The sequence below is a fragment of the Oncorhynchus nerka genome, linkage group LG20 (assembly GCF_034236695.1).
Source record: "Oncorhynchus nerka isolate Pitt River linkage group LG20, Oner_Uvic_2.0, whole genome shotgun sequence".
Taxonomy (NCBI): Eukaryota; Metazoa; Chordata; class Actinopteri; order Salmoniformes; family Salmonidae; genus Oncorhynchus; species Oncorhynchus nerka.
Genome location: NC_088415.1, coordinates 61,302,136 through 61,320,816, shown reverse-complemented (window position 1 = coordinate 61,320,816; position 18,681 = coordinate 61,302,136). Strand labels below are relative to the sequence as shown.

General features: G+C 42.2%; 1 protein-coding gene across 5 annotated transcripts in view; it reads right to left on the bottom strand.

Annotated features, from left to right (window-relative positions):
* Nucleotides 1–18,681, bottom strand: part of LOC115102892 (unconventional myosin-IXb-like) — an 81,894-nt gene that overhangs the window by 9,623 nt on the left and 53,590 nt on the right. For all 5 annotated transcript variants that reach the window (XM_029623310.2, XM_029623307.2, XM_029623311.2 and 2 more), the window contains 12 exons: nucleotides 17,092–17,264; nucleotides 16,475–16,582; nucleotides 16,037–16,207; nucleotides 15,799–15,840; nucleotides 10,930–11,041; nucleotides 3,428–3,501; nucleotides 3,137–3,329; nucleotides 2,757–2,885; nucleotides 2,372–2,477; nucleotides 1,918–2,049; nucleotides 1,530–1,653; nucleotides 334–455 (listed from right to left, as the gene is read on the bottom strand). In XM_029623310.2, the coding sequence (XP_029479170.2) occupies nucleotides 334–455; nucleotides 1,530–1,653; nucleotides 1,918–2,049; nucleotides 2,372–2,477; nucleotides 2,757–2,885; nucleotides 3,137–3,329; nucleotides 3,428–3,501; nucleotides 10,930–11,041; nucleotides 15,799–15,840; nucleotides 16,037–16,207; nucleotides 16,475–16,582; nucleotides 17,092–17,264 (1,486 nt within the window). The remainder of the gene's footprint in view (nucleotides 1–333; nucleotides 456–1,529; nucleotides 1,654–1,917; nucleotides 2,050–2,371; nucleotides 2,478–2,756; nucleotides 2,886–3,136; nucleotides 3,330–3,427; nucleotides 3,502–10,929; nucleotides 11,042–15,798; nucleotides 15,841–16,036; nucleotides 16,208–16,474; nucleotides 16,583–17,091; nucleotides 17,265–18,681) is intronic.

Here is an 18,681-nt window from a genome sequence, read left to right as displayed (position 1 = left end):
GTCATGATCTGGGCAAAAAACTCCCTCCCACCTGAACAGGCTGAAATTCCAGGCATTTTTTTGAAACAGCTGTTACACAAAAAAGGGCATTATCATAATTTTCACTTGCAGATTGCTATTTCGACCTCGCTGAAATAACTTTAAAAAATTTGAAAATCACATTTTTAACCACTGCCCCTTTAACACGGACAGCTTCTACTACTGAGATAGCGTTCCTCTTTAACGCATCTGATTCATTGTTGATTAGTTCAGTCAGATGTGTTAATGCAGGGCTAGAACAAGATTTTGCACCCCATAACAGAGAACTAGAAGAGTCTCAGTCTCTTCACTCACTTCTCCTGTTTGATGGATTTGATCCTCTCGATGAGGGTCCTCTCTGACTCCATGTCTATATCCGACCGGTTAAGATCGTCCATTTGAGGTACGTCCAGCTCTGATGAAGATTTCTCTAAGATCTGCAGATATATAGTATGAGTCAATATACCAGACAAGACAACCTTTTTGGGGAACGTGGGAACCATGTTCCCAAAGTGAAATTCCCAGTGGGAATTGGTATTTGGATCACCAGGTTTACATATTCTCAGATGTATTACACACAAGAGTATACCAAACATTAGGACGACCTGCCTAATATTGAGTTGCACCCAACCCCCTTTTGCCATCAGAACAGCCTCAATTCTTCGGGGAATGGACTCTACAAGTTGTCGAAAGTGTTCCACTGGGATGCTGTCCCGTGTAGACTCCAATGCTTCCACAGAAGTTGGCTGGATGTCCTTTGGGTGGTGGACCATTCTTGATTCACACATGAAACTGTTGAGCGTGAAAAATCCAGCAGCGCTCTAGTTGTTGACACAAACCGGTGTGCCTGGCTCCTGTTCAAAGGCACTTAAATCTTTTGTATTGCCCATTAACCGTCAATGGCACACATACACAATCCATGTCTCAACTGTATCAAGGCTTAAAAATCCTTTAACTTGTCGCCTCCCCTTCAACTACACCGATTTTGAAGTGGATTTAACAAGTGACATCAATAATGGATCATAGCTTTCACTTGGATTCAGCTGGTCAGTCTGTCATGGAAAGAGCAGGTGTCCTTAATGCTTTGTATACTCAGTGTATATCAAGATTATAAAGTATGTTGTAAACATGTCATTGATCTAGGGTTGCAAAATTCCAGCTTTCCCCAAGCTCGTTTGTTTTTTTCCTGGACGATTTCTCAGAAACCTGAAAACATTTCCAGAATTTTGCAACCCAACGTGATGTCAAAGCAATGTTATGGTGGAACCAAAGTGTTCTTCCAGTGTCCTGTCTACAGTGTGGAATGGTAGCGACAGTTATTCGTTATTTTATTAGTAGGATCCCTATTAGCTGTTGCTAATGCAGTAGCTACTTTTACTGGGGTCCCACACAAAACATGACATAACACAGAACATTAATAGACCGGAACAGCTCAAGGACAGAACTACATACATTGTAAATACAAATAACAGAAATAAAAAAAAGGTCCTGTACTAATGTAATGTGCTTACAGTGTTCTGTCTCTTGAGCATCAGTTTGTTGACGGCCAGGGCCTCAGCGAACTCCAGCTCTGTGATCTCCTGCATCTTCTCATTGTACCGTCTAAACTGTTCTAAGATCAGGATCTCCACACACCTGGTGGGAGAGAAAGGAGAGGGCTTCTTACAGCAAAATACAACACAAAATGCTTACTAAAGACTACATCTTAACTTGAGAGATATGCGTATGTAACTACAGCTTAAGTGCAAACGTCACATCAGTGCATTGGCTGTACATGAAAGTGAGTTTTACAGGCGTTTCTCACATTAGAATGCCACTAACAATAAAAATGTGTTTAAAGAAAACACCCTAAAATAACTACATCAGCCCTCTTTGTTAACATTATTACTACTGTCTCACGTGGTTATCTTGGAGATGTCCTTCATGCTAAGGAAAGGGTCTGTGGTGTCAGGGGATCGCAGGATGCAGGGGGCAAACACTATGGCCAGGGAGTTAGCAGACATCCGGTTGTGCTCTTCCTCCTTTGCCACTCTAGAGGAAGGAAATATCCATCAGTCTGACACAACATCCTAATACATACTGTAACATGGTTAACCTGTCATGTGGCATAATCAGGGACCAAAGTTTTTCCTGGTCAAGTGTGATTAGGACACACTCCGGGACCTAAGTAAAAACTCAAGGCCCAAAGCATATGAAAGCCTTTGTATGGAAGATGGTGGATTGCTACTATCAGTCAAGATGAATGTCGATGTACTGTACAGGTTATTGAGTGATGTGAAAAAGTGATAAGTAGAAAGACCATTATACCCATATACTGTAGATAATACTGATCAATCGGTCTGCTGCTACCTACCTGACCAGGTGAAAGACCAGCCTCTCCAGTGTGTTGAAGTTAGAAGGGGGGAGGTCGTCCAGTTTCTGGTAGACCGCACGCAGCTGTTCAGATTGCTCTGGCAACTCTGCAGATGAAATGAACAGTGTCAAATACTTTGACATACTGTACTACTAAAGTACTTCAGGTGGCTAATTTAGCTTGATTGGCGTGCAGGGTGGACAAAGGACTATTCCATTGAATCCAGTGTATGGGGCTAAATCTAGTGCACCACAAGTATTTGAAACTGATTTCTCTGGCATTTTTAATGAAAAAATACTTATTGAACTTCACACAACTATGACAACTCAATTTCTTCTTTTGCTACATTGTGCCCTACTGAACACTGCCCACCAGACAAACTCACCCACAGCGTGCAGGAAGTCATTGTAGAGGCTAAAGGTAAGGAGGGGCTCAGGCAGCTCTCTGAGCCAGCGTTTCACCAGACCTGTCACCGTGTGGATGGAGTATTTCTCAAGAGTTGCTCTCTCTGGGTCTGACAACAAATACAATTGTCTTGTGTTTTTTTTTGTGGTAAGAATTGTACAAATAAATTGATGAATGTAAAAATGAAAAACAGAAACATGACTTTATGGTAAATGCTGAAACTACCAGTATACTACAATAGTGTGTGAATGTAGTGCTTTTATTGATTGACCAACAATTAGTACAGTTTAATACAGTAAAAAGGTTTTGTTGATTGTACTAAACCAAAAAGGCCATTCAGGGTTAAGCTAGCGGTCTTACTGGTCTCCAGTAGCTGGTGCAGTTCCCTGGCGTGGCAGGCAGAGCCAGACTTGCGGTAGATGCCCTCTGTGTACAGGCCATTCATCTCCACATGCTCCAGCATAATCTGTACCACCATAGGGATTGGGTAGGTCTTACTGGTCAGAACACACACCTGTACCCCAAAGTGCAGATGGCCAGGTACCCCATCATCCTAACACACAGACATAGGAAGCACACTGGATCAAACAATAGTCCTGACAAACTACTTGACAAACTGTAAAAACACTTGACCCATGTAGTGCTGCTTACCAGCCTGGCGCATCGTGTTGAGCAAGCGTTGATGATTTTGGAGAGGCATTTCTTGTGACATATCAATTTGCAAGCTAAAGGACCGAACAAGGCAGACAAGAACAGAATGGTAAGAAATGTGGAGTCTGTTCTAATGTTACAATTAGGGGTGCTGGCAGCGAAGCTCCAACAAACCGATTGTTTTTGATAGAATTAAATTTCTTCCTCCACCTTTGTCACAATATCTCAATGCCCAATTGGTTAAAAAAATGTATACTTTGGCAATACACGTGCAAGTGACACTTTCTTACGGCATAATTCCATATTCATGTCCCTGGTCTTTTCAATGGGCTTGACGATTATATCATATAATTGGAATAATTTATTTCTGCCGGCTGCAGAAATGTTTGCCCATTGAATACCATTCAAAGCCTATAGAACCAACAAGCCAACTGCTACTCAGACATCAAAAACAGCACAAATTCCCCCATAGGTGGCGCTCTAATAAGCATTCAAAGTCCAAGGCTCAGCCCCGCTGCCCAGTTTAACGTACAACAACCAAACTATAGGAGAGGAGGAAGATGATTTAAGATACTTTTTCAGAAGATGGACAAGGACTCTGTTGTCCTGGCATCCTCATGCTGTTGCCTAGGTAGGCACCATGGTCTTGTAGTGGATGCGAGCTTTGACTGGAAGCCAGTGGAGATTGTGGAGGACCGGAGTGACATGAGAGGACTTGGGAAGGTTGAAAACCAGGCGGGCTGCAGCATTTTGGATAAGTTGCAGGGGTTTGATGGCACATGCGGGTAGCCCAGCCAACAGCAAGTTGCAGTAGACGGGAGAGGACAAGTACCTTGACTAGGAACTGCGCTGCTTCCTGTGTGAGTTAGGGTCTTACTCTACCAATGTTGTAGAACATATGAACCTGCAGGAGCTAGTCACTGCTTTTGATGTTTGCAGAGAATGAAAGGGTGTTGTCCAGGGTCACACCAAGGTTCTTTGTACTTTGGGAGGGTGACACTTTGAAGTTGTCAACTGTGATGGAGAGATCTTTGAGTGGGCAGAGCTTCCCCGGAAGGAAGAGCAGTTCCGTCCTGTGTGTGCCGACATCTAAGTTGAGAGGCAAGTGGAGTGTCCATTGGCAATGTTACCTGTAATCTTTTTCAGCACTTAGCAAATTTCAGGTCTGTTGAAAGCAAACTTCAACATTGTGAAAATTGTGTGGGCTGGATTTACTGTGAACATCTAGAGTCACTCACTCCATATATCAACTCCCAGAAATGTATTGGCTAAATCACCAGAGTAGACTCGCATCAAAAACAATGGAGAAAAATGCATCCCATAACATTTGAATATGGAAATAGCTGTTTTATCATTCAACTTACAGTAGTAGCAAATGTGTGGTGGTCAATGTAGGCCTACATTCCATTAGACATTTGAGAAAAAAAACATGCAGGGCTTGACATTAACCTGTTAATCCACTTGTCCTTCAGACAAGGTGACAATGTTGTTTGATACAAAAAACCACCATACAAAATACAATTCATTATTATTCCCATACCATTACATAGAATCAGACAAATTATGCTACCCTCTGCCTATTGGCTACTTAGTTTATTCAAGACAGACTCAAAATACAACACTGCCCCTTTAAGACATAAAAAAGCTCTTTATCTGACTCTCTTTTCAAAGATGGCTAGAAATGTACACATTTTGTTCTCTTGTAGAAAGCAACCACTCCCTCATTGTTGACTATAAATGAGCTATAACTGGTCTAACTCACTAACTAGCAAATAAGATGAATAAATGTGCACAGGAGAACCTCCAGCTCTAAAAACAAGCAAATCTATTTGCGACTGCTCATGCTGTAAACACAGTCCAATTCAAAGTGAATGGCACAGGTCCATATATGGCAATTTGCATTTAGCCATTGCCATATATGTATAGGCCTACTGCAGCTGTGATTGGTTTTGGCGCACCAGTCTATGTGGATTACGGGCCTGAGTCCTGCCTATCAATGTAATAGAATCCTACTCCAATGCGCTCTGCCTACAAGAAAATCTCTTGCACAGTTCGTTTTTTTCCAGGATGTTACATTGAAAGTGGCTAATATTGCGTTGATTCAAGCACAATTCCCACAGTTGAGAGAAACATTGATAGTTTTAACTAAAGGGGAAAACTCCAGAAAGTTGATTGTACTTCAATCTCGTGCTTCTCTGTGCGGGACGATATTTATTCTGCGTGGCAGTCCATAGGTACTGAACACAGTAATGGAAGGCTATGAACTCCAATTCCGATGCCGGCCACCGCTATATTTCTGCCACCTCTAATGTCTCAGGGTCTTCTAGTGTTGACGCCCTGGTTGGCCAAATGTTTCCGAATGAGTTGAGATGGAGTGTTGACCTCCATCCTAACCCCTTGGTCTGGTCAAGAGTTCTGTCTGACAGACAGGTTAACTGGCCATTACAGTTGTCCACATACACCCCTCCCACTGTTCGGGGGACACGTTGGAATCTGGACCTGCATCGCCTCCAGCTTTGGGCTTGGCCTCAGAGGCATTAGGGGACCATTCTAGGCCTTCAGGACAATGTGGTGAACACTTTGCAGAGCGCCAGGGCTTCTTCCACCAACGTGTCATATCAAAACCGGTAGGGCATATCTGCAAACGTATTTACAGTTTTCAGTCACTGCTTGATGTGGACCGAGCGGCATCCACATTGAGTGTATCTAGCTGCTATTTCAGGCAGGAGGGACCCATGGGTCTTTGGATGGTGTATCAATACACCATTCACTACAACGATACAGGTATCCTTCCTAACTCTGTTGCCAGAGAGGAAGGAAACCGTTCAGGGATTTCACCATGAGGCCAATGGTGACTTTAAAACAGAGTTTAATGGCTGTGATAGGAGAACTCAGGATGGATCAACAACATTGTAGTTACTCCACAATACTAACCTAATTGACAGAGTGACAAGAAGGAAGCTTGTATATCATAAAAATATTCCAAAACATGAATCCTGTTTGCAACAAGGCAATAAAGTAATACTGCAATTAACCTATGTTATGTTTGGGGAAAATCCAATACAACACATTACTGAGTACCACTCTCCATATGTTCAAGCATAGTGGTGGCTGCATCATGTTATGGGTATACTTGTAATCGTAAAGGACAGGGGAGGGTTTTTTTTTATGAAAGAAAAATGGAATGGAGCTATGCACAGACAAAATCCTAGAAGAAAACATGTTTCAGTCTGCTTTTCAACAGACACTGGGAGATGAATTCACCTTTCAGCCGGACAACAACCTAAAACACAAGGCCAAATTTACACTGGAGTGGCTGAGTTAGTTTTGACTTAAATCTGCTTGAAAATCTGCAGCAAGACCTGGAAATGGTTGTCTGGCAATAATCAACAACCAATTTGACAGAGCTTGAATAATTTTGAAAATAATAATGGGCATGTGTTGCACAACCCAGGAGTGGAAACGCTTAGACTTACCCAGAAAGACTCTCAGCTGTAATCGCTGCTAAAGGTGCTTCTACAAAGTATTGACTCAGGGGTGTGAGTACTTAGGTAAATGACATATTTCTGTATTTCATTTGCAAAAATGTCTAAAGTTGTCATTATGGGGTATTGTGTAAGCGGTGCGTAACTGACTGCTGGAAGTCAGGCGCAGGAGAGCAGAAATGGGTAACAACTGGAGCACTTTAATAATGCAAAAACAAGATGTACCCAGAACAACAAAATACTGGTAAAATAACCTGTCGCAAAACCAGTCATAAGTGCACATGCACTTACAACAAACAATCTCACACAAAGACATGGGGGGAACAGAGGGTTAAATACATGACAAGTAATGAGGGAATGTAAACCAGGTGTGTGGGAAAACAAGACAAAACAAATGAAAAATGAAAGGTGGATAGGCGATGGCTAGAAGACTGGTGACGTCGACCGCCGAACGCCGCCAGAACAAGGAGAGGAACCGACTTCGGCAGAAGTCGTGACATATTGAGTGTAGATGGGTGAAATGTGTATTTATTTGAGCAGTCTAACATAATTTAGAATACAGTCATGGGGTATAAATACTTTCTAAAGGCACTGTATGTGTAGGATATGCTGTGTTGCCTAATTTGCATATGCAGCTGTAGAATCGCCATTCTAGCACACACATCTTTCTGTCAACGTGCTTTTATTTGGTTTCTATGCAAAGTCTATGATTAAATGTTTCCTTAAGCCTGCAGCTAGTTACTTGAAATAAGACACAATCATGCCAAAACAATTTTAATTCAAAGACAAGAGATAGCTAATGTAACACTAGCTTCCTTAGCAGACAAATTGACATTAACAGCTCAAGTTTTCAAGTGAGGCTGTGTTTACATCGCAGAAAAGAAGCAGGCCATTGGATGCCTTCATCACGAGGGGTATGTACGGGAGTTCTGATTGGTTTCAAGTTTAGCAGTTTGGCAAATTTGCCTGAGCTGACAGTGTTGAAATATACTTTTTATGAGAAAATGTTCAAGAATTGAAGGTGCTAACAAATGTTAGTCATCATAAGAATGTATTACTGTCATATACAAAAAATATGCTCCTCCCTTGATGGGGATCGTTCAGCTTCACGCGTTTCGGCTTTTGGCACACCACCTAATTTTCCTAAAGGACCCATAAGTTCCGCCATATTGGATTTTTCATAACTTCAAATCTTCTCATGACCGAACATTTGATTGACTTGAAATGCAGAATGTGTAGATATATCTAAGCAATATGTCAAAGGATGAAAGTTAATGGCAATTAGGTGGTGCTGTAATAAGCATTCTAAGGCTCAGCTTCACCACCCCGGTTGACATACAACCAGGAAACTTGGTAAATAAGTGCTTCTCATTGTAAGGAACAGAGTTGCCTCAAGACCCATGAATTCCGGCATATTTCTGCCATCTTTAAATTTTTCATAAAATCTTCTTCTCATCAACCATAAAATCCGATTTACTCGAAACTCAGAATGTATGTTCATCATGCCAGTCTTTACTATGTTGGAAAAAGCTAAGTGGTACAAATTGGCCCATTGGTGATTCTGTAATAAGCATTCAAAGTCCAAGGCCCCACACCCGTTCGACATTCAACCACGAAGCAGTGTATATACATTTTTCGAATCATAAGGAACACATTTTCCTACGTACTGATTAACATACATTCTGAGTTTGGAGTCTATCAAACGTACAATGTTTTGATGAATCCAAAATGGCGGAAAATTCTATGGTGGATCCACGCCGTATTAAATAATCTGCCATTTAGGATTTATCAAAATATACATTGGATGGACTCAACACAGAATGTATGTTAATCATGTCTATCTCTAGTACGGTTAAGAAAAGCTAAGCAATATGTCAAGATCAGAGAAAATGTCATCTTTGTAAAAAATTATTTGCATACACAATTAAACACTAAACTCACTTTTCGCTCTATCAACTTAACTTGCACAGTGTTTTCAATTGTTACATGTACACGAGGGATGATGAGGTATAATGCTTCCATGCTTCAAGCCTGCTCATAATCCAGAACTCTTTTCATTGCTGCTTGCAGCTAAACTACATGACCAAAAGTATGTGTACACCTACCTGTCGAACATCTCATTCCAAAATCATGGGCATTATAGAGTTGGTCCCCCCTATGCTGCTCTAACAGCGTTCACTCTTCTGGAATGGCTTTCCACAAGATGTTGGAACATTGCTGCGGGGACTTGCTTCAATTCAGCCATGAGCATTAGTGAGGTCGGGCAGTGATGATGGGCGATTAGGCCTGGTTAGCAGTTGGGGTTCCAATTCATCCCAAAGGTGTTCGATGGGGTTGAGGTCAGGGCTCTGTTCAGGCCAGTCAAGTTCTTCCACACCGATACAACACATCATTTCTGTATGGACCTTGCTTTATGGACGGAGGTATTGTCATGCTGAAACAGGAAAGGGCCTACCCTAAACTTTTGCCACAAAGGTGGAAGCACAGAATCGTCCAGAATATGATATAGCATTAAGATTTCCCTTCACTGGAACTAAGGGACTTAAGGAACCATGCAAAACATTATTCCTCCTCCACCAAACTTTACTGTTGGCACTATGCATTCAGGCAGATAGCGTTCTTTTGGCATCAGAGATTTGTCTGTCGGACTGCCAGATGGTGAAGTGTGATTCATCACTCCAGAGGTTGCCAGTGCTCCAGCATCCAATGGCGGTGAGCTTTATACCACTCCAGCCGACGCTTGGCATGGTGATCTTAGGCTTGTGTGCGGCTGCTCTGCCACGGAAACATATTTCATGAAGCTCCCAACGAACAGTTCTTGTGCTGGAATTTGGTAGTGAGTGTTGCAACCAAGGACAGACTATTGTTATGCGCTACACGCTTCAGCACTCGGCGGTCCCGTTCTGTGAGATTGTGTGTGGCCTACCACTTCGCGGCTTAGCCATTGCTGCTCCTAGATGTTTCCACTTCACAATAACAGCACTTACAGTTGACGGGGCAGCTTAGCAGGGCAGAAATTTGACGAACTGACTTCTTGGAAACGTGGCATCCTATGACGGTGCTACTTTGAAAGTCACTGAGCTCTTCAGTTCTTCCATTCTTCTGCCAATGTTTGTTTATGGAGATTACATGGCTGTGTGCTCGATTTTATTCACGTCAGCAACAGGTGTGGCGGAAATATCAGAATTCACTAATTTGAAGGGGTGTCCACATACTTGTGTATATATAGTGTATATTTCTGTTGTAATGTTCTCATCTATGTTATAAATATACACTCGCCGGCCAGTTTATTAGGTACACCACCTCGTCCACAAAAATGTATCGCTCCTACAGATTGTCAGGTGGCCGTGGCTTGCTATATAAAGCAGGCAGACGGGCATAAAGTTACTGTTTGATTAAACATTAGAATGGGCAAAACGAGTGATCTAAGCGACTGAGCAAGGTATGATCATCGTTGCCAGGAGCGCCAGATCCAGAAACGGCCGCCCTCCTGGGAATTTCACGCGCGACAGTGTCTAGGGTTTATCGAGAATGGTGCACAAACAGACATAACTGCGCAGTACAACAGTGGTGTACTGTTGTCACGGATGGGCTATTGCAGCAGACGACCACACCGGATTCCACTCCTATCAGTGGCGGCTCCAGTGGGCACGCAATCACCAAAACTTGACAATTGAGGAGTCGGAAAATATTGCCTGGTCTGACGAATGCTGTTGCGTCATGCTGATGGCAGAGTCAGGATTTGGCGTACGCAGCATGAGTCCATGGACCAATCCTGCCTGGTGTCAATGGTACAGGCTGGTGGCGGGGGTCTTGGCACACGTTAGGCCCCTTGATACCAATTCAGCAACAAACATTTCCGACACTTTGTAACCCGAAGAATTCAGGCTGTTCTGGAGGCAAAGAGGGGTGTCTGACCCAGTACGAGATGTGTGTAAATAATACACTGGTTATTCTATGTTCTAGTTTTATGTTTTAAGATGGTGAACAACAGAGTGTTATCTGTAGGCTACTCACCGCTGCACATGTAGGCCTTCTCCATGCCCCAGATGAAGGAACCACACAGGTCACAGGACTGCATGATGTTCACCTGGTACGTACTGAACATGTGATCTAGAGGGCTGTTGGGCTTGAAACAGTATAACACACATCAGATAGGGAGAATGACAGGCAACCTGGGACCTTACTTATCAAAGTTGCGTGCAACAAAAAAATGATAAACCTTGCGTGCGCCAATTTCACCCACAAAGGTTGGTATTTATCCATTTTGAACTTGACAGGAAAGTGTGCATATCTCAGACCTTGCATACGAACAACTTCTAATGGTTGATCAACTGTATTGGAAGCAAATATTGTTCTTTGGGGGAAATGTTGGTGTTTGATGCACAGGAATTATAATAATGGTAGGCTGATAAAAACATTACAACGTAGCCCTAATGTTAAAAGATGAATTTTCCGTTGGTAAGATAATCACATAGCAGCATGTCGCCTAATATATTTATTTTACTTTTATTATATGCAGTGTGTTCGGAAAATATTCAGACACCTTGACTTTTTCCACATTTTGTTAAGTTACAGCCTTATTTTAAAATTGATTCAATATTATTTTTTACTCAGTCTACACACAATACCCCATAATGACAAATCGAAAACAGGTTTTTAGAAATTTGAGCACATTTATTAAAAAAAAGATACCATATTTACATAACTATTCAGACCCTTTGCTATGAGACTTGAAATTGAGCTCAGGTGCATCCTGTTTCCATTGGTCATCCTTGAGATGTTCCTACAACTTGATTCAAATCCACCTGTGATAAATTCAATTGATTGGACATGATTTGGAAAATCACACACCTGTCTATATAAGGTCCGATAGTTGACATTGTATGTCAGAGCAAAAACCAAGCCATGGAAGTCGGAGGAATTGTCCGTAGAGCTCCGAGATAGGATTGTGTCGAGGCACAGATCTGGGGAAGGGTAACAACACATTTCTGGAGCATTGAAGGTCTCCAAGAACACAATGGCCTCCATCATTCTTAAATGGATGAAGTTTGGAACCACCAAGACTCTTCCTAGAGCTGGCCGACCAGCCAGTCACCCTGACAGAGCTCCAGAGTTCCTCTGCAGAGGTGGGAGAACCTTCCAGAAGGACAACCATCTCTGCATCACTCAACCAATCAGGCCTTTATGATAGTATCGGAGGGAAACCACTCACTCCTCAGTAAAAGGCACATGACAGCCCGCTTGGAGTTGCCAAAAGGCACCAAAAGGACTCTCTGACCTTGAGAAACAAGATTTTCTGATCTGATAAAACCAAGTTGAACTCTATGGCTTGAATGCCAAGAGTCACATCTGGAGGAAACCTGGCCCCATCCCTGTTTTTTAGCGGCAGGACTGGGAGACTAGTCAGAATCGAGGGAAAGATGAATGAGGCAAAATGCAGAGATCCTTAATGAAAACCTGCTCCAGAGCGCTCAGGACCTCAGACTGGGGTGAAGGTTCACCTTCCAACAGGACAATGACCCTAAGCACACAGCCAAGACAACTCAGTAATGGCTTCGGGACAAGACTCAATGTCCAGCCAGAGCCTAGACTTGAACCCGATCGAACATCTCTGGAGAGACCTAAAAAAAAGCTGTGCAGAGACGCTCCCCATCCAACCTGACAGAGCTTGAAAGGATCTGCAGAGAAGGGGAGAAACTCCCCAAATACAGGTGTGCCAAGCTTGTAGCGTCATACCCAAGAAGACTTTAGGCTGTAATTGCTGCCAAAGGTGCTTCAACAAAGTTTTTTATTTATTTTTTATTTCACCTTTATTTAACCAGGTAGGCTAGTTGAGAACAAGTTCTCATTTGCAACTGCGACCTGGCCAAGATAAAGCATAACAGTGTGAACAGACAACACAGAGTTACACATGGAGTAAACAATTAACAAGTCAATAACACAGTAGAAAAAAAAAGAAAAAAAAGGGGGGGAGTCTATATACAATGTGTGCAAAAGGCATGAGGTAGGCGAATAATTACAATTTTGCAGATTAACACTGGAGTGATAAATGATCAGATGGTCATGTACAGGTAGAGATATTGGTGTGCAAAAGAGCAGAAAAGTAAATAAATAAAACAGTATGGGGATGAGGTAGGTGAAAATGGGTGGGCTATTTACCAATAGACTATGTACAGCTGCAGCGATCGGTTAGCTGCTCGGATAGCTGATGTTTGAAGTTGGTGAGGGAGATAAAAGTCTCCAACTTCAGCGATTTTTGCAATTCGTTCCAGTCACAGGCAGCAGAGTACTGGAACGAAAGGCGGCCGAATGAGGTGTTGGCTTTAGGGATGATCAATGAGATACACCTGCTGGAGCGCGTGCTACGGATGGGTGTTACCATCGTGACCAGTGAACTGAGATAAGGCGGAGCTTTACCTAGCATGGACTGAGATAAGGCGGAGCTTTACCTAGCATGGACTTGGAGCCAGTGGGTCTGGCGACGAATATGTAGCGAGGGCCAGCCGACTAGAGCATACAAGTCGCAGTGGTGGGTGGTATAAGGTGCTTTAGTGACAAAACGGATGGCACTGTGATAGACTGCATCCAGTTTGCTGAGTAGAGTGTTGGAAGCCATTTTGTAGATGACATCGCCGAAGTCGAGGATCGGTAGGATAGTCAGTTTTACTAGGGTAAGCTTGGCGGCGTGAGTGAAGGAGGCTTTGTTGCGGAATAGAAAGCAGACTCTTGATTTGATTTTCGATTGGAGATGTTTGATATGAGTCTGGAAGGAGAGTTTGCAGTCTAGCCAGACACCTAGGTACTTATAGATGTCCACATATTCAAGGTCGGAACCATCCAGGGTGGTGATGCTAGTCGGGCATGCGGGTGCAGGCAGCGATCGGTTGAAAAGCATGCATTTGGTTTTACTAGCGTTTAAGAGCAGTTGGAGGCCACGGAAGGAGTGTTGTATGGCATTGAAGCTCGTTTGGAGGTTAGATAGCACAGTGTCCAATGACGGGCCGAAAGTATATAGAATGGTGTCGTCTGCGTAGAGGTGGATCAGGGAATCGCCCGCAGCAAGAGCAACATCATTGATATATACAGAAAAAAGAGTCGGCCCGAGGCTTGAACCCTGTGGCACCCCCATAGAGACTGCCAGAGGACCGGATAGCATGCCCTCCGATTTGACACACTGAACTCTGTCTGCAAAGTAATTGGTGAACCAGGCAAGGCAGTCAACCCGAAAAACCGAGGCTACTGAGTCTGCCGATAAGAATATGGTGATTGACAGAGTCGAAGGCCTTGGCAAGGTCGATGAAGACGGCTGCACAGTACTGTCTTTTATCGAAAGTACAGAGTAAAGGGTCTGAATACTTATGTAAATGAGATATTCCAGTAAAAAAAAAAAGCGAAACTTTCTAAACCTGTTTTTGCTTCGTCATTATGGGGTATTGTGTGTAGATTGAGGGGGCGACAATTTAATACAAGGCTGTAAAGTAATAAAATGTGGAAAAGATCAAGGGGTCGGAACACTTTCCCGAATGCACTGTAGGCCTAAATCATACTCATATTGCAGGGCATGTCTCTCCTTTTCTGACATGATTGGTTTATTCCCGCTACACCACAAATATTAGGCTAATATTTATCCATCGCTCATTCAATAGCCAACCAATGCTTGAAAGTAAATAGACTGTTAGCAGTCTGGGTAGGCTACAGTATTGCTGTGAGATAGGAGTGTGACATAATAGCCTATTTAATCTCAGAGCCTATACTATGGTAGGAAATAGAAATACAATCATGTATTGATAAACAAAATATTGAACAATTCGTATTTTTCATGGAAGTGTGGGCTGTAGGCAGCATTTACTTTTAAATTGTTCAATAGACAATCAATCTTACAGAATGCACAGCCAGTGATTGGCACTGCAAACGATGAAAAACATTCTGGCCACACCTCTATAGAAAAGTGATCAAATTTGCCATTGCTCTTTCTTTTAAACTGTCATGTCCCAGTTCCAACATCTCCAAATCATACAGAAAATGATTTTGTTACCATAAATGGTGAATGGAGGGAGTTTCAGGCGGGTTGTAAACACACTGAGAAATCAGTGTTGGAAAAACTACTCAATTGTCATAATTGAGTAAAAGTAAAAGATACCTTCATAGAAAATGACTCAAGTAAAAGTCACCCAGTAAAATACTACTTGAGTAAAAGTCTAAAAGTATTTGGTTTTACATTTACTTATGATACTTAAGTATATTTGAGCAATTAAATATACTGAAGTATCAAAAGTAAAAGGATAAATCATTTCAAATTCCTTATAGTAAGCAAACCAGATGGCACACTTTTCTTTTTTCAATTTATGGATATCTAGGGGCACACTCCAACACTCAGACGCCATTTACAAAAAAAGCATTTGTGTTTAGTGAGTCCGCAAGATCAGAGGCAGTCGATATGACCAGGGATGTTCTCTTGATAAGTGTGTGAATTGGACCATTTTCCTGTCCTGCTAAACCTTCTAAATGTAATACGTACTTTTTGGTGTCAGGGAAAATGTATGGAGTAAAAGGTAAATCATTTTCTTAAGGAATGTAGTGAAGTAAGTTGTCAAAAATATAAAAAGTAAAGTACAGATACTCATAACTACTTAAGTAGCACTTTAAAGTATCTTTACTCCACTGCTAGAAATATAGTATGGCTCTGATTTATCAATGAAAATGTGTATATGTTGCGTGCCACAGTTTGAAAAATCCCAATCATTTGTTGTGCATGCAAATCCTAGAATCTCCACATACGCTAGAATTGAGTGAGATATCCATGCACTGTGGACCCCAGACCATTAATCTGTGTTTACTTTAGACCGTGCTATTCAGAGGTTATTATCATACAATTTAACTTACACATTTGCTCTTTTTCCCTCTCATCTTTGTCTTTTTCATGGTCTGCAACACATTGAAAAGTAGACATGAAACAACTGCACCTCTTAAAATTACATACACAGCTCTTAAACTTTCAAAAGTGTATTCTGCTCACAAACAATGTAAAAAAAACTGTTGCGAGTGTGTGTCTGTGTGTGAGTGCATGTGTATGTCTTTGTTGGTGTTTAATGTGCGTTTGTCTGACTCTATTCAGAACTACCTTGACCGGCCCAGCCTCCGCTCGTTTGATCTCTCCCCGTATGAAGCCATCCAGGACGGACTGGAACAGGTTGACCACTGACTGGACCTCAGTCTGCTGCTTGGCTTCGGCAAGACTGGACACCCGGTTCTGGTAGCCCTTCATCAAGCCCTTGTAGCTGATGTGGGGCTTCTGTTTGGAGAGTACACATGGGAGAGGAGGACAGGGTTCATGAAGAGTGTGGGGGTGATTTGATGTACAGTATAGCACAACCCAAATCTTTACATCCGTCTCAGGCAGTGAACGCCAATCGATTTTAAAACCCGTTTCAAGACGCCCTTTTGAACTTGGTTAATTACCCCCATGCATAGTTCCTTATCAAAATACCTAGAGCTCCATAAAACGATCTCTGTGTTCAAGGTGCCCAGATCAGTCCGGTGGATAGACTTGGATACTCACCGAGACGGAGTACATGCCCTTGATGGTCTCTCTGAACTGCATGGTGGCTGTGAGGAAGATGCTCTCTGTCGCTGACAGCTTCTTCGCCCTTGTACGCAGCTCATTTACCTGGAGAGATGGTGGGTATGAAGTTACATGGATTTTTTTCATACATAATTTAAAAATATATATATTTAACTAAGTCAGTTAAGAACAAATTCTTATTTATGGATCTCTACATGTATCATTATCTATCATTCAAAATGGCCCTGACTACACGTTCAGATTCTCTGACCAGAACTGGTAAGTCGGTATGTTATAAAGATGCACTGCAAGAACATGCAAGTAACCAAGCACGTGAAGGAAAATGTCTATAGACGCCTATGGCGCCATGTCTCAGAGTTATTAGTACACATGTGAGTGTGTCAATGAGTGAGAAAGAAAGATGGTGAATGAATGACAGGGCGATCTTAGTCAGTCAATAACTGCTCTTGAAAAACTCTGAAGACTAAAACACATCCTAATAAACCAATGGGCAATAGAATACTGATTGTTTAATAAAACAAACATGCAGTTGCAATAGGGATAACTCCTAAGCCTGGTGTGAATACCAGGTGAGTGAGAGACAGGTATCCCACCTGGTTCCCCAGGAACTCGTCCAGGTTTCGGAGCTCGTTGGTGTTGGTGATCTCCCGTTCCAGAGAAGCATTCCACTTCTCAGAAACTCTCGCGGCTCGGCTGATCATGATGGAGGGGTTATGAGGCTGCCCGCTGCCCTCGCTCGACAAGGGGTAGGAGAATGGAGAGATGGCTGTAGGTAAGGGAAGGATGTGTGTGTGTGCTTTTAGATAGAGGGGACATGTGGTTGAGATTATACCATTGACCACTAGATGGTAGTAAAGAGACACATTTTTAGTGCCTTTCAAATCGTATCAGTCATAGGGCCCTATTTTAACAAACCTAATGCAATGTTAAATCTAAACGGTAACGTTACAGGTCCAGGGGTGTGTGAGAAATAAACAACTTTGCTATCACAATTATCGGTGCACTTGCTGGCATTGGCACGAAAGGGCTGGGTTTCGATGAATAAACAAGGTGTGAGTGTGTCAAGGCTTGGCCCCTCACTGGCCAATCAGAACGTGCTCCATGGCAAAATATGTGGTTGTTTCAGATTGTGTGTTTACAATCTTTTATGTATTGCCTTGGAATCAACTCCAATTTCATTGTAAGTCTGTTATAGTTTGTTAAATGGCTTACAGAAACTAAATGTAGACCAATCCCCTCATTTCTTAACAGGTTAACTTGAACCCATTTGCAGACCATATTGTTCTAAGTAACTGCCTTCAATAGCATTCACACTGATATAGGGTCTAGGCTTACTGTATATTTCATTATGGCTGAGCATGGACATGCCAAACATTGTCAATAAGCAAGATTAAATTCATTATTGTTACGGCCTAAAACTAATTCTAATCAAAACAACAACTTGTTTTAAATAGCCTATGTCACACTTACAGGCACCCATGGGCATATAATATTAAAAACAACACACTATGGAGGGTTTTTACACACGTCCAAAATGGACCTGCATGGCTAAAATGATGTGGGACGGCCTACAATGCATAGATAAAAAGGTGAATTTCAGCTCACTGTTTAATTCCTCTCAAACGTGATATTTTAATAAAGCTTTGGTGATTAAGATTTACTTCCAAGTGGTCTCAGGAGTTAAACCCTTAATTAGCAGTCTTGACTACTTCCAGATTACATTGGGCAGACAAAAACAACCTTAATTGAGAGGAGGGGAGGCTATGCTTGTTTTTTTTATCAAATAAACCTGAAAATGGGGAAAAAACATTTTTTGTTTCTAAATACAAAATCTACAGGCACCAAAAGCACATTAGTCTACTCTCGTTTCATGCGAATATGGGCAGTGTGCGTCACAGCTGGATAGGCTGAGTTTTCGCTGTCAAAATTCATGCCATAGCCAACTTTGTTTACCACTAGAACCAGCTTTTGGTTGGCCTTAAATATCCCTATCAGCGCAGCCTGAAATTAGCACTTTGGATCGTGTTTTTAAGGACACACCTCCAATATTTCCACCCCGCCCATCTGAGCGAAAGCGAGCTGATATAAGACAGGTAAACCTGGAATTCAGGCTGGAAAATGCAGAGCTCCAGTTTTTACATGATGAAATTGCAAACTAATGTGCGTTTGATACTAGTGTCACC